General features: G+C 54.7%; 1 protein-coding gene across 7 annotated transcripts in view; it reads left to right on the forward strand.

The window, feature by feature from the left end:
• The window catches only part of RBM10 (RNA binding motif protein 10), a 28,436-nt gene extending 15,237 nt beyond the window's left edge, over positions 1-13,199 (forward strand). For 5 of the 7 annotated variants that reach the window (XM_066248713.1, XM_066248711.1, XM_066248714.1 and 2 more), the window contains 20 exons: positions 1,728-1,797; positions 3,567-3,640; positions 5,039-5,125; positions 7,329-7,389; positions 7,528-7,704; positions 8,079-8,239; positions 8,408-8,505; positions 8,591-8,678; positions 9,279-9,465; positions 9,562-9,704; positions 9,799-9,916; positions 10,003-10,094; positions 10,180-10,344; positions 11,422-11,571; positions 11,664-11,729; positions 11,811-11,999; positions 12,085-12,159; positions 12,453-12,559; positions 12,636-12,765; positions 12,862-13,199. In XM_066248713.1, the coding sequence (XP_066104810.1) occupies positions 1,728-1,797; positions 3,567-3,640; positions 5,039-5,125; positions 7,329-7,389; positions 7,528-7,704; positions 8,079-8,239; positions 8,408-8,505; positions 8,591-8,678; positions 9,279-9,465; positions 9,562-9,704; positions 9,799-9,916; positions 10,003-10,094; positions 10,180-10,344; positions 11,422-11,571; positions 11,664-11,729; positions 11,811-11,999; positions 12,085-12,159; positions 12,453-12,559; positions 12,636-12,765; positions 12,862-12,987 (2,364 nt within the window). In that variant the 3' untranslated portion in view covers positions 12,988-13,199. The remainder of the gene's footprint in view (positions 1-1,727; positions 1,798-3,566; positions 3,641-5,038; positions 5,126-7,328; positions 7,390-7,527; positions 7,705-8,078; positions 8,240-8,407; positions 8,506-8,590; positions 8,679-9,278; positions 9,466-9,561; positions 9,705-9,798; positions 9,917-10,002; positions 10,095-10,179; positions 10,345-11,421; positions 11,572-11,663; positions 11,730-11,810; positions 12,000-12,084; positions 12,160-12,452; positions 12,560-12,635; positions 12,766-12,861) is intronic. The other 2 variants (XM_066248712.1, XM_066248715.1) reach the window with 1 other exon arrangement.
• The last annotated feature ends 1,133 nt before the right edge of the window (positions 13,200-14,332 follow it).

Genomic DNA, 14,332 nt, shown 5'->3' on the forward strand with positions numbered 1-14,332 from the left:
CCCTGACCTGAGCACTTTTCATCCTTTCTCCCCACCTGCTCCTGTCTCCCAGCACTAAGCTGTCCTCTGGGCAGGCCTTGTCTCCTGGTCTGGGAGGAGTGTTGGATAGGTTGGCTTGCCCAAGGGGCTGCTGGTGGTGAGTGTGGGAGGGAACAGAGCATTCCTCCTGCACGTTCCGCTGCTCCTTCACCCATTCTGCATGTTTATCGAGAAGCAGATGTTGGTCAGACCCAACACCAGGTATTCCTGGTGGCAGAGATGATGCGGGTGGAGAAGGTCCCCTTGGGATTTTCTGAAGTTTCATTCTCACTCCCCCCTGCCTGCCCTCTTTTGTCACCTGCATCAGATCTCCCTGGCCTGGCCACAGAGCCTTGGGTTTTTCTTTGACTTCCTTCACTGTCACTAACAACCTCTCCACACTGTTTTCCTTCGTGGTGTTCCCTTCCATCTTCCTCCCTTTTCTTCTGTTTCCTTCTCCTACAAACTTCCCCTAAGGAGTAAAACCCCAAGAGGGCCAGTAGAATAGCCCCTTAATTCTCCTCCTTTTCTTCCCTGCCACCCCCCTTCCCTATGAATTCTCTGCTCGGCTCTTCTCTGAAAGCTGCCAGCTGCCTCAGGTCTGATCTTACCTGCCCTGTTCTGGGTCAGACAGTAGCTGAGTGCTGACATTTCATGAGGATTGATCACAGGGTGGGCCATGTGCCCAGTCTGATTTAATCTTCACAGCCACCCCTCAGGGAAGGTACTCTGTATTTCCATCCTATGGGTGAGGAAGCCCGGCCCCAGCAGTGAAGTGACTTGCCCCAGGTCCCACAACCAGTGAGTGGCAGAGCAGAGTTGGGGTCTGAAACCGGGTAGCTGGGCCCCAGAGCCCAAATTCTTGCTGTTTTCTGAGCCCTTCCTTAGTGTTTGTGGTCCGGATAAACTGTGTGGCCTTCTTTTTCATCCTCCTGTATTGATGTGTGTGTTTATGTGTGTGTGTAATCTCCTTTCTGTTGTTTTAACCTGATGAGCAAACTGTGGCTGAGAGGCATCAAGACCACTGCCTGAGAATGCCCAGCACACACTCCCAGACTTCAGCAAGAGGCGCCGCTGGCCTCGAGATCCTGCCTCACCTGGTCCAATCCCAAATCGCCTCTGCAGCCTCCCTCTGGGTTCCTTTACCCAAGAAGCTTTCAAAACCTCACAACCCCACCTTTTTGTCTCTATCCCAAGTTACTGCTCCACTCAGGTTCTAGGGCACATGGCTTGGGTTTGCTCAGACCCCAGTCCTTCCCAGTTTCATATTTGTGTCATGGGTCGCTTTTGATGCGAGCAGAGGGCAGCGCCTTTGCAAAGAGCCAGAATTGCATCCCAGCTTTCCTTGCTTTGTGGCTGCACCAAGCCTATTGTCAGACTGCCCCTGCCCACCATTTTTTATCTGCAGGCCCGCTTGCTCTCTTATTGTTCTCTGTCCCAAGGTTCACATTGCTACTGTGCTTCACCTTGCACCATGCCCCTTTATTCATTTGACTCACTCTGCAAGTCTGGGGCCAAAAGCTGAGACTGGATGTTGGTGTGGGTCTGGGGCTCCGGTCACTTGGCGAAAAGCCCTGAGAGTGAGAAAGAGGAGATGGTGTATGCACATCACTGATGGCCCCTTGGGGCCCTGGAGGCCTCTAGCTGGCCTCGGCTACCCAGCAACCCCCTTGTGCTGAGCCTTCCCCAATCTGTATCTCCCTGTGTAGATCCGCGGCCAGCTTCAGTCCCATGGCATCCAAGCACGGGAGGTCCGGCTGATGCGGAACAAATCCTCAGGTGAGCTTTCGTTCCCAGTGCCTTCCCCTTCTGCTGGTCAGCCTCCGCCACCGAGTCTCCTTCCTGCCTCTGCCTCCTCCACACCCTCCCTACCCTGCCTTCCTGCCACAGCTGGGAATGGGCAGCTTGGGGTACCCCTCTTGTCTCCCCCTTATCCCGCTCTCCTCACAGCTCTGGCCAGCAGCCTCTTTCGAGGGGCTGCTGGGGAGGAGGTGCAGCTCTGAGCTGAGCTGAGCGCTCCCCAGGGCCAGGGTCAGGGCCAGGCTCCAGGGACCTCCTCTCTGGGACTATCTGAGATGGTAACCTTCAACCAATATACTCCCTTCCCTCTCTTGTATTCTCTTTTCTCTGCCCTCACTCTCCCCCACATTTTTCTGGTAACAGTTTCTGACCAGAAAGTAGGTCGGGCACGGCCCCACCCATGTATCCCAAGAGGGGAGGCAGGGGATGGTTCTCATCTTAAGGAGCAGCCAGGACTTCTGGCCTCATTTGTCACCTCCCTCCCTCTTGCAGGCTCCTTGAAGCTGGCTTGAGGGTAGTTGGGGATTTGGGAGGGGAGCTGTCTCTACAGGATCTCAGGCCCAGGCTCCCCAAGGCAGGCACAGTGGGGCCTCACTCTGCCTGGGCTTCTCTCTCCATCTCAGTCTCTCTCCTCCCACCTCCATATCTCTCTCTCTCTCTCTCCCTCTCTCTCATTCTCTCTCTCTCATCATACCATTCCATCCTCCTTCCCGTGCATCCTAATAGTTCTTTGGCGATCAAGCATGCACCCCCAAGCCCCGCCACATCTAAGCCCTCCCTGTATGTACACCTCCAAAGGTAGAGCTGCTTCCTGCAGCCTCAAGCCCTGAGTCCCTTTCCTAGCCCTGGCCAGGCCTCGAGTCTCTCTTGGTAGCACACAGGTCTTGCTCTGCTTTACCCCAGCCAAACCAAACGCTGCCAAGATTCTGGTCACTCCCCACAGAGGTGTCCCAGGTGCAGACTCCTCTCTGGCGCTGGGCACTTCTCCCAGGCACTCACTGATTCTTTAAGGTCCACCTGCCCGATCCTGGTCCTCATTCTCCTGCTGTCTAGGAGGACATGGACTGTGGGTGTCTGTACTCTTCCCAGCTTGGCCCTGAGGTGGCTCCATCATGTGGTCCACCTCTGATGCACTGTGGTAAGGCTGAAGTGACATTATGTCCCTAACTGCCCAGGTTCCTCATTGGCCTGGAGCCTTCCTGGCCTCACTGAGAAGCCTGCCCCAGCTTTTCTTTTGCTCTTTTGATTAAACATCTGTTAGAGGACCCCTCCTGGGCTCCCTGGCCTTGTACTGGGTCCTGCCCTTTGGTTATATATTCTGGCCTATGTGAAGCCAGAAGCCTGCCCATCTGTCCTCCTCCTTTCTCTGGAAACAGATCTGTATTTGTACCCTTTTCCCTCCTGGCTCCCCTCCGTCTCTGTCACCCCAGGCTGGCCTGAGCCCCATCTCTGTCTTTCTTCCCAGCTGGCGTGTGTGTTTCTTTTCCCATCCACCCACCCACCTCTCTCTGGCTCTGTTTTCCTTCCTCCTTTTCCCCTCTTTCCTGCCTTTTCCAGTCATCTACCTTGCTTCCCACCCCATGGTCTTTCTCTCTGATTGCTTCTTTCTCTTCCTCTCTTCCTTTCTCCTTCCCCTCCTTCCCTCTCTGCCCCCCCTGTCCTCTCCCCTCGGGTCCCGCCCCCGGGAACGCCGTGTGTCCAAAGCTGTTGACTAACCCACTGCGTCTGTATCTGAATGCTGTCTCCAGGTCAGAGCCGGGGCTTCGCCTTCGTCGAGTTTAGTCACTTGCAGGACGCTACACGATGGATGGAAGCCAATCAGGTTGCTTTGCCGCACTTGAACCCCCCCCCCAAACAAATACTACTTTGTAATCGAGCGCTCCCCATCGCCTGATTCTTACGGACACAGTTCCCTGCCCTGTGGCCCTGTGTCCCATCCCCCCCGCCCCCTCTCTCTCCCCCTTCCTGACCCTCAATATCTCCTCTTCCCATTTCTGTCTACCCACTGGGCTGCCCATCAAGAGCCCACACTCACCACTTGCCCTTCCCCCATCAGGCACTAGCTCTGCCCCTCCACTTCTCCCAGCTGAGCTTTCAGAGAAAGGGCTACCAGGGAGGGTCTTCCACCTAGGTTTCCACTCCTGGGGGGACTGCCCTGCTCAGGGGTTAGGCAGAGCCAGTACTTCGTTCCATGCTCAGGTACCACTGGATCCAGCCACAGGAGAACTTAGCTGTTGGCACACTAACTAGCAAGTCCCGTTTTGCCAGCTTTCCCCACATGTGAGTTCAGCCCTTTGATTCCCACGCGAGAGGCCAGCACTGCTCTGTTGATGTAAAGTACTAGTCAAGTGTGATAGTTTTATTCACCAGGACTCACCTGGCCACTGCGTCCCTCCCACTGCACCTACCCCCCACAGGACTCACCACTTACCCTGCTCTGCTGGGGGCAGGCCTGCCCTCTCAGCAAGGACTCTGCTGCCAGGAAAGGAAGGGAGCCTGCTCCCTGCTGTGTCACGGGCTCCCAACCCTACAGCTTTGGGACCTTCACAGACCCAAGGATCTGCTCTGCTTGCCCACCCAGAGCCTGGCTCACTGGTGTGCGGCCTGGAAGGGAAGCATCAGGGGAGGAGGGGCAGGTGTACTGGAAGGGGGCTCGGCAGGGCTGGCCCTGGGATCACCTCTGCCAGTCCATAGGCTAGTGCGTGGGCCCAGGACCCAGCCAGCCATGGAAGACAACCTCCCGCCAGGAACTTCCATCTTTTCAATATGGCTCTTTCTTTTTCCCCTTCTCCAGCACTAGCGCGCGTGCACTCTCTCTCTCTTTCTCTCCCCTCCTCTCCCTCCCTTCCCGTCCCCCATCCTAAGTGTAGCCTGTGTAGTGCTGGCCCTGGGTGTGGCCTGGCAGTATCAGGGCCAAGTGGGGGGTTTTCCCCGCTGTCCGGCAAGCGTCGGTCATCTGAGCACTCTGTGCCTGGTGGCGTGTGTTCACGTGTGCGTGCGCGCGCATACCCTGAAAAGGCAGCAAACAGCTGCGCCCGAGGGCTGTGGCGCTTTCCCTCCCTCCTTCCCTTCCTTCTTCCCTTGTCAGTTCTCCGACCTCCCTCCGTTCCCTGTCCCTCATCCATCCAGCTGAAGGGCTCACTCACTCTCTTCTCCTGTGCTGAAACGGTATGTGGGGCACCGCTGCCTGGGCCTCACTCAGCTCTGCTTTTTCCCGCAGCACTCCCTCAATATCCTGGGCCAGAAGGTGTCCATGCACTACAGCGACCCCAAGCCCAAGATCAATGAGGACTGGCTGTGTAATAAGGTACAGGGCCGGTGGGCAGCAGTTGCCATGGACTGATACAGCAGCAGTGGTGGCAACATCTTTGTCTCCATGGTATCTCTGGGGTGGTGAGGACAGCTAAGCTCAAGTAGCCACCATTCCTTGCCGCTTTCCTACCCACCAACAGGTACTGAGCTTTCACTCAGTACCAGGCTCCACCCTTATAAAGCATGATCTTGCCTGAAGTCCCAGTAGATGATCAGCAAATACTTACACGAATTATTAACTAGTGATAGTGGAGGCATAGCATGGTCTATAAAATGACCTCAGAACCAGACTGGCTGAAATTAGACTCTCCCGATCAACCTTGATTTTGATCAGGGTCCTTAATCTCTCTCTGCCTCACTTTCCCATCTCTAAAATACAAATAGTAATGACAACTCTCTCCACAGGTGCTTGGGAGGATTAAAATATGGTGTTGGCCAGATAGCTCAGGTGTTTAGAGCAATTGTCCTGATACGCAGAGGTTGTAGGTTTGATCCCCAGTCAGGGCACATACAGGAACAGAACAATGTTTCTGCCTCTCTCTAAAAACTATGGTAATGAGAGGGACACACTTGGCACAACAGCTGGCCCAGAGTTAGTGCTGTTTAATGTCAGCTGTTACTCTGAAGGGAAGCACAGGATGTTCTGAGAGCCTGTGTCAGGGGACCCAACCTTGACAAAGCCACGTCCACCTAAGACTGATGATACAAGCTATAGGCTTTTTCAGTCATATTCTTGAAGAGGAAGTTGAGGCTCAAGAGAGGTGGAACCGTGGGTGAGCCCTGAGCCATGCCTTGCTCCTGATTACAGGGGCTGTGGGTTCAGATCTCCCCTGGGGCAGCCTCACAAACAGCCCTGAGATGCAGCCGCACCTTCCGCAGCTGGGTGGCAACCTGACACCTGAGAGGAGGACTGAGGACTGGCAGAGGCCCCAGTCCTCTCCCCAAGAAGAAGTCTGCCTAGTAATAGGCTTGGGGCCTCTTTTTGTTAAAAGAAAAAGTAGTATCAGAAGGCAGGTATTCATTGTCTCTGGAGAGAGAGGGACAAAGTGGCAGGGAAACTCCATGCCTCTTCTATTTCCTATATTTTCAGATGTTCCTCAAAACCAGGGATGTCTCTACTTTTCCCTTCTTTACCCTCTGCATCCTGTTGGTCACCAGGTTCTATCACTTCCATTATAGAAATACCCTCCCATGCCATTGCCACTGCACAGACCATCCCCACTCCCTGCCCCGAACAGTCACCACGGACCCCTCTCTGATATGCTGGCCTCTTGCCTCTTTCTCCCACTCTCTCACCTGTGACAATCCTTGGAACCACCTCTGACCATGTCCCTTCTCTGCTTAAAACTCCCTACAGCTCTGAGCTTAAGTGTGACCATCTTCCATAATCTAGTACCACCTTTCCTCTCCAGCCTTGGCTTCTGCTTCTCTCTTTGCCTTCCTACATTAGTTACAGAAAACCTCATTTCCTCTGTTAGCAATCGTTTCCCAGCAAAACCACACCAAACCAAATTTCTGGGTCTCCCAGATCAAACATCCCTGCTAACTTTCCCAAGCCGATTAAGCGGTGCCCCTCTTGGCCCACTGCCTTCCCCAAGCCCGTTGGTGACCGTACCACAGATTAACCTGCCCCTCTGTGCTGCTGGTAGGCCACGAGGGCAGAGGCCGCATCCTGGGCATGCGGGGCAGAGCCTGGCACAGGAGCAGTGCTCAGTACCTGGCCTTGGAACAGAGAAATGTGGAAGCTGGGTGGTGTCCAGCAGCAGGTTTTTGGAGAGCAGCAGGATCCAACCCAATCTTTGAGATAAAGGAGGGGTGGAAATCTGGCGAGAGGGACTCCTGGCTTTAGGGATAGAAACCTGGGAGGTGTCTGAACAGGGAAGCAAGTTTTGGGAAATGGAACCTACTAAAGGGACACTGGGGGACAGTACTGGGATTTGGTACCTCGGAGGAGGGAACAGTTAAACAGGAAAATTGTTGATTCCTGAGATGAGGGGTGACCCTGAGGACAAATCTGAGACCAGTGAAAGGAGAGATTCATAGGCCAGAGAATGACAGCCAGAGCCCCCTTCCTTCCCAGATTCTGAGACCTCCTTTCCCTGGGGCATGGCGGGGTTTCCTGGGGGGTCTTTGGATCCAAGTTTGGAGGACATAACTCAAAGCCCTGCCCCTCTGACTGCCCGGCCTGTGCCTCACAGTGTGGTGTCCAGAACTTCAAACGCCGTGAGAAGTGCTTCAAATGTGGTGTGCCCAAGTCAGGTGAGGCCCTCATGCCTCCCCTCCCCAAGACTTTGGTGGGAGCGGGGAGAAGGATGAGGGGCCAGTGCTGTGGGAGGAGGGTGACCAGCGTTGGAGCCTCCGTTTTGTCACTATCCTATCTTCTGACTCCCCTGATAGAGGCAGAACAGAAGCTGCCCCTGGGCACAAGGCTGGATCAGCAGACGCTGCCACTTGGTGGACGGGAGCTGAGCCAGGGCCTGCTCCCCCTGCCACAGCCCTATCAGGCCCAGGGAGTGCTGGCCTCCCAATCCCTGTCGCAGGGCTCAGAGCCAAGCTCGGAGAACGCCAACGACAGTGAGTCAGTTGTTTGTTCCTTCTTCCTCCCTGCTGTACGGTATCTGCGCTGGGCTCTCCGTGGCCAGAGAGGGGGTGGCAGCCAGGATGTAGTCCTCCCAGGATCTCCGACTAGTGGGGGGACAGACTGGTGATGTAGGGAGAGAAGCATGACCCTATTCAACTTTGGGGGTGTGTTGGGAAGTTCTCAGCAGGTGAGCAACTGAGCTGGGACTTGGAACTGACAAGCAGTTTGTGGAGGAGGAAGAAGTGAGAGGAAGCAGCAGGTGCAAAGACGTAGAGGCCAGAGGAGAAGGAGCAGTGAGGAGCCACCAGAGGGTAGGGCTAGAGCAGAGTATCAGGGGTGCCCCCTAATACTGGGCCCCTTCTCGCAGCCATCATTTTGCGCAACCTGAACCCACACAGCACCATGGACTCCATCCTGGGGGCCCTTGCACCCTACGCAGTGTTGTCTTCCTCAAATGTTCGAGTCATCAAGGACAAGCAGACCCAACTGAACCGTGGCTTTGCTTTCATCCAACTCTCCACCATCGTGGTGAGGGCGGCACAGGGGGGGCCGGGCAGCCAGGGTCCCGGCCCCCTGGGGGGGAGGAGGGACCCTGACCCCAGCCCCCATTGCAGCCCCACACCTGGTAATGGGGCAATGGAGCCGGGGATCTCCCCGGGCCTGACCCTTCTGCCCCTGCCTCCCCTCCTCCCCCAGGAGGCAGCCCAGCTGCTACAGATCCTGCAGGCTTTGCACCCGCCGCTCACCATCGATGGCAAGACCATCAACGTTGAGTTTGCCAAGGGTTCTAAGAGGTCAGGGCCCTACCTGTGTCCCTTCCCAGCTTGTCCCCCAGCTGGGGGTCCCCATCTCACTCCCAGTCTCTGACATCCTCCCCAGGGACATGGCCTCCAACGAAGGCAGCCGCATCAATGCTGCCTCTGTGGCCAGCACTGCCATTGCTGCGGCCCAGTGGGCCATCTCACAGGTACTCAAAGATTTCTCCACCCCAGCATCTGGCTACCTGGCCACCTCGACCCTCTTGCACCCTCTCTGCAAACAGCAGGAGGGCTGGCTTGCTATTTCAGCTTCCCGTGGACCCAAAACCCTCTCACAGTGGTTGCTGTGGGCTTGGGGGGCCTTGCTCCTTTCCTGGTCACCTCCCAGGCTTTCATTTTCAATGCCATTGTGACTGGTTTTCTCTCGTTTGGTGGTTATTTTATCGTCCTGAATTATTACAACTTTTTTTTAATAAAAAGGAATTTATAAGTGGCTGAAAGAAAATTGGGAGATGAGACTAAAGAAGGAGAGGATGCTGTTTCCCTTGGTCCAATGCCCAGCACACGTACCACGCAACAAACGTACCAGTGTCACCCTGGGAGCGTTTTGGCATGCATCTTTGTTCCTGTCTTGTTTCCGCTGTTGCCCTGTTCTGCTGTGGCCGGGCAGCCCTCTCTCACTTGTCTAAGGGCTGCATGCTTTTTGTCGACAGACACTAGCCTCACCTGTGAGCAGCTGCTTCTTAGCAGGTTACCCTCCCTCCAGTGCCCCCTCCTCTGCTAATGAACTCCTCCCCCCTGCCCCTCAGGCCTCCCAGGGTGGGGAGGGTGCCTGGGCCACCCCCGACGAGTCATCGGTGGACTACAGCTACTACCAACAGGATGAGGGCTATGGCAGCAGCCAGGGCACAGAGTCCTCCCTCTATGCCCATGGCTACCTCAAGGGCACGAAGGGCCCTGGCATCACTGGAACCAAAGGGGACCCAACTGGAACAGGTGAGCCCCAACATCTGTCTCATGTGGGGGCGGGCAGGCAGGCATAGGGACCTGGGCCCCACCATTCACAAGCTTACTCCTCGTTCCCCTTTACAGGTGCCGAGGCCTCCCTAGAGCCTGGAGCAGACTCTGTGTCACTTCAGGCTTTCTCTCGTTCCCAACCTAGTGCCACTCCTGGCATCTACCAGCAGTCAGCAGCTGAGGCGAGTGGCAGTCAGGGCACTGCTGCCAACAGCCAGGTGAAGGGAGCTCAAGGGAGATCCTGGGGGGTGACGGGCACAGTGGGCATTAGCAGACACTGAGCCCTGTTCCCCTGTTTGGTCCCATGACCAGTCGTACACCATCATATCACCTGCTGTGCTCAAATCTGAGCTTCAGAGCCCCACCCATCCCAGCTCTGCCTTGCCACCAGCCACCAGCCCCACTGCCCAAGAGTCCTACAGCCAGTACCGTGAGTAGCCGCGGCTTGCAGGTGGGTGGTGGGGAGTTCCATAACAAAGCAGTGAGAGGTTTGACCCCCCCTTTACCATTCTCCAGCTGTTCCTGATGTCTCCACCTACCAGTATGATGAGACGTCTGGCTACTACTATGACCCTCAGACTGGCCTCTACTATGATCCCAACTCCCAGGTGATGGGGCAGCCCAGGGAGCAAGTGGGGTCTTCAGTTTCCTTTCTTGAGGTCCTCCCTCATGCCCCCTTCTCTCTCTCTTCAGTATTACTACAATGCTCAGAGCCAGCAGTACTTGTACTGGGATGGGGAAAGGCGGACCTACGTTCCTGCCCTGGAGCAGTCAGCCGATGGACATAAGGAGGCAGGGGCACCCTCCAAGGAGGGCAAAGAGAAGAAGGAAAAGCACAAGACCAAGACGGCCCAGCAGGTAAACACCGAGGTCCATAGGTTCCATGTCTTCTGATTACTGCATTTCTGTCATCTCTTACCTTTGCTGCTGAGGAACCAGGGTGTAGGCCTGCGGTGTATCTGGGCAGTAGATATACATCCCTTGCTCAAGGGAAACCAGGCTCCTGTTCTAGCTCTGTTCTTTCCTGTTTGACCATGAGCCAGAGCAGTCTCCTCCCTCAGTGAGTGGCAGGACCGCACGCCTTCCTGAGGTGGCCAGTGCCATCCACATGAGCTTTGTCAGCTTTCCTGTCCCCCGCTAGGACCCTCGCTGGTGGTCGTGCGGTTGATGTGGGCACGCATACTCCTTTGGGCTCACACCATGCGTGGGGTATGTGTGTGTCTACATGGAGATATATTCCGTAAGACTTCGCTCAGGCCCAGCAGGGGGCAGGCAAGAACATAGCTATTGCGGCGTTTTGTGTAGTGGGCAATTGGAGAAAACCTCAGTGTCTGTAGACAAAGAGTCTGAGTGTAGCCCTTAGAAGCAACATGACAATCTGGTAAAATCTAAAAATAGTATTGTGCCTGGGGGAAAAACAACATAATACAGAATGTGGCAGTGTCACATATGTAAATTAAAATTATAGACAGAGAAAGCGTCCTATGCATTTTAGAATGATAAAATGAAAACACAGCCTGACCTGTGGTGGCGCAGTGGATAAAGCGTTGACCTGGAACGCTGAGGTCACCAGTTCAAAACCCTGGGCTTGCCCAGTCAAGGCACACACGACAAGCAATCAGTGACAACTAAAGTGAAGCAACTATAAGTTGATACTTCTCCGCTGCCTCCGCCCTCTGTAAAATCAATAAGTTAAATATTTTTTTAAAAAATGAAAACACACAGGGAACATAATAATGTCAGTGCCTGTCAGAAGAATAGGGGCACAGCTGGAGAGGTCCTTGATGAGCACTGATGACAGTATGACAGAAATGGGAACTTTCACCACTCCTGTCTCACCTTTAGCTTGAGGTTCAGGGCACGACAGGGAGGCTGCTGCAGGGCCAGTGGATGGAGTTGGTCAGTTTGAGAGCCTGACCCCACCCTCACCCCTAGATTGCTAAGGACATGGAACGCTGGGCCCGCAGTCTCAACAAGCAAAAAGAAAACTTCAAAAACAGCTTTCAGCCCATCAGCTCCCTGCGAGATGATGAGAGGCGGGAGTCAGCCACTGCAGATGCTGGCTACGCCATCCTGGAGAAGAAGGTGTGTTGTGGCCACCCATCTGCACCCCTAACCCCCATCTTGTCATCCCTCTGGTCTCTGTGGAATCCTGAATTTGCATCCTTCCACCCCAGGGAGCACTAGCTGAGAGACAGCACACCAGCATGGATCTCCAAAAACTGACCAGCGATGACCGCCCAGTAAGTGCCCAGGGCAGAAAAGGGGTGAGATGGCTCTAATCTTGGCAGTCCTGACCTCCCATGTCCTCCAACCTTCTACAGAGCCCACCTAGAGGGTTGGTGGCAGCCTACAGTGGGGAGAGTGACAGTGAGGAAGAGCAGGAGCGAGGGGGTCCGGAGCGGGAGGAGAAGCTTACCGACTGGCAGAAACTGGCCTGTCTGCTCTGCCGGCGCCAGTTCCCCAGCAAGGAGGCACTCATCCGGCACCAGCAGCTCTCTGGGCTCCACAAGGTGACTGAGGGAGGGGTGGCAAGGAGCCATGGTCCGGCCTGGCCCAGCCCAGCCCAGCCACTTCACTACTCCTGTCCTCTTGCAGCAAAACCTTGAGATTCACCGGCGAGCCCACCTGTCAGAAAATGAACTAGAAGCACTTGAGAAGAATGACATGGAGGTGAGATGTGATCCCCTCACTCCCAGACTCCATCACCTCTGTCCCTTGCCAAGTGTCTATCCCCTCGGGCAGCTGGTGCTCAAGTTCCATAGCTGAGTACAGCCTGGCTGCCATCAAGCATTTCATGTACTGTCCCTGTGAGCCCTTTTCCCAGTTCCTGCACACTGGCTGCTTGTACCCACAGGACCTCATACCTGTTAGATCCAGCTCCCCATGTGCACCGCCCACCCATCACTGCCCATATTTCCTGCTAATAGTGACCAGCTCCCACATTCACTCTCACAAACTTTCAGCAAATGAAGTACCGGGACCGTGCAGCTGAACGCAGAGAGAAGTATGGCATCCCTGAGCCACCAGAGCCCAAGAGGAGGAAGTATGGTGGCGTGTCTGCAGCCTCCGTGTGAGTGACCAGAGCCAGGTGGGGGGCCTGGGGCCGGTAGGCCCAGTTACTCAGGCTGTACTTCTGTCCCCTGCAGGGACTTTGAGCAGCCTACACGGGATGGTCTGGGCAGTGATAACATCGGCAGTCGCATGCTCCAGGCCATGGGCTGGAAAGAGGGCAGTGGCCTGGGCCGCAAGAAGCAGGGAATTGTGACACCCATTGAGGTGAGTCTCCAATGATCCCATCCCCACCCTCCATTTATCTCTGCTGTAATCCTGCCTTGCCCCCAGTCCTCCTGACAGCCTTCCTTCCTCACACAGGCCCAGACACGGGTGCGGGGCTCTGGCTTGGGTGCCCGAGGCAGCTCTTACGGAGTCACTTCAACCGAGTCCTACAAGGAAACACTGCACAAGACGATGGTGACTCGCTTCAACGAGGCCCAGTGAAGACCTACGAGAGCTACTTCTATATCTGTTGGTGTCCAGCCTGGGACAGGAGAGTATGAAATGAAATGTTGCGTGGTTGAGCAGGGCCCTGCACCTGTCTACCAGTCCACTCCCCAGCCAGAGAGGCCCTGACCGAGTCAGACTTTGAGTTGGTGACTTGTTGGAAAACTGGGCTGGGACCATGATCTTTTTATAATAAAAGCTGAAAAGTCCACAGCTTGCATGTCTCTTTGTCATGTCCCAGCATTGTTTGTGACCCACACAGACACAGGGGCATAAACACAGCTAGAGAAGGGGCCTCATCAGGCTGAGGTGGGTGGCGGTGGCATTCACAGTGTCTGGTACATGGTAGCTTGGTGGGGAGTGTGGGGTGCTGGCCAGTACCCAACCTACCCACAAGATCCTGGTCACAGACCTTCACCATTGTCAGGGCCAGCAAGTCATGCTGGACCAGGAAATCCAGCACCAGCAGGGCACTATTAGGCTTGAAGTCAGAGCCAGGGATTCGAACACCCCATTCTCTGGTGTTGCCACCCCTGCAGGGGCATTTGTTCCATAATGGTAAGGCACTTGGAACTCCCTGGGTCTGGGGACAATGCCCAAGGGCACCTCCAAGTGGATGACAATAGGTAATCTGGCGCCAGTAGGCCTTGTGCAGTCAACAGGCTGCTGATCCCAAGGGGTGGGGAAGGGAAGCTTGACCTGCCAACTGAAGGCCCCAGGGCTGCCCACCAGGATCATTTGGGTCTACCCTTGTCCTCAGCCTCTCGGAGGCTGTTACCACAAGGCCCCAACAAGGAGTCCTCATAGGGCTGGCAGTAGCAGTAAATGGCACAGCCACTCTGGAAAACTTAGGCTGTAAAGATTAGCTTATCCTATATAATTTAGCAATTCCATTTTTAGATATTTTCCCCAAATATATGCAAATATGTCAACAAAAGGGCTTGTTATAAGTATTCATAGCAGCTGTATTCATTACAGTCAAAGACTGGTAACAACCCTAACATCTAACAAGAGGAAAATGGATAAATTATGGTCTATTCCGATAATGGAATACAATTCAGCAAGAAAAAGGAACAAAATACTGGTACAAACAACATGAGTGAATCTAACAAACATGTTGAGTGGAAAAAGGACAAAAAGTGTAGACTTCATGAGTCCACTTACCTGGCATTTCAGGCGGAACACATTTAAGGTGACAGCAGTCAGAGTAGGGTAGTCTGATCCCGTCTCATCACTGCTGGGACTTGCGGTAACATTTCCACTGGTTTTTCTGCCTCCACCTTTACCTCAGTTTGTTCTCTAGGCATATAGAGCAGCCAGATAGATAGTTTATATAATGTGA

The sequence above is a fragment of the Saccopteryx bilineata genome, chromosome X, assembly GCF_036850765.1.
Source record: "Saccopteryx bilineata isolate mSacBil1 chromosome X, mSacBil1_pri_phased_curated, whole genome shotgun sequence".
NCBI lineage: Eukaryota > Metazoa > Chordata > Mammalia > Chiroptera > Emballonuridae > Saccopteryx > Saccopteryx bilineata.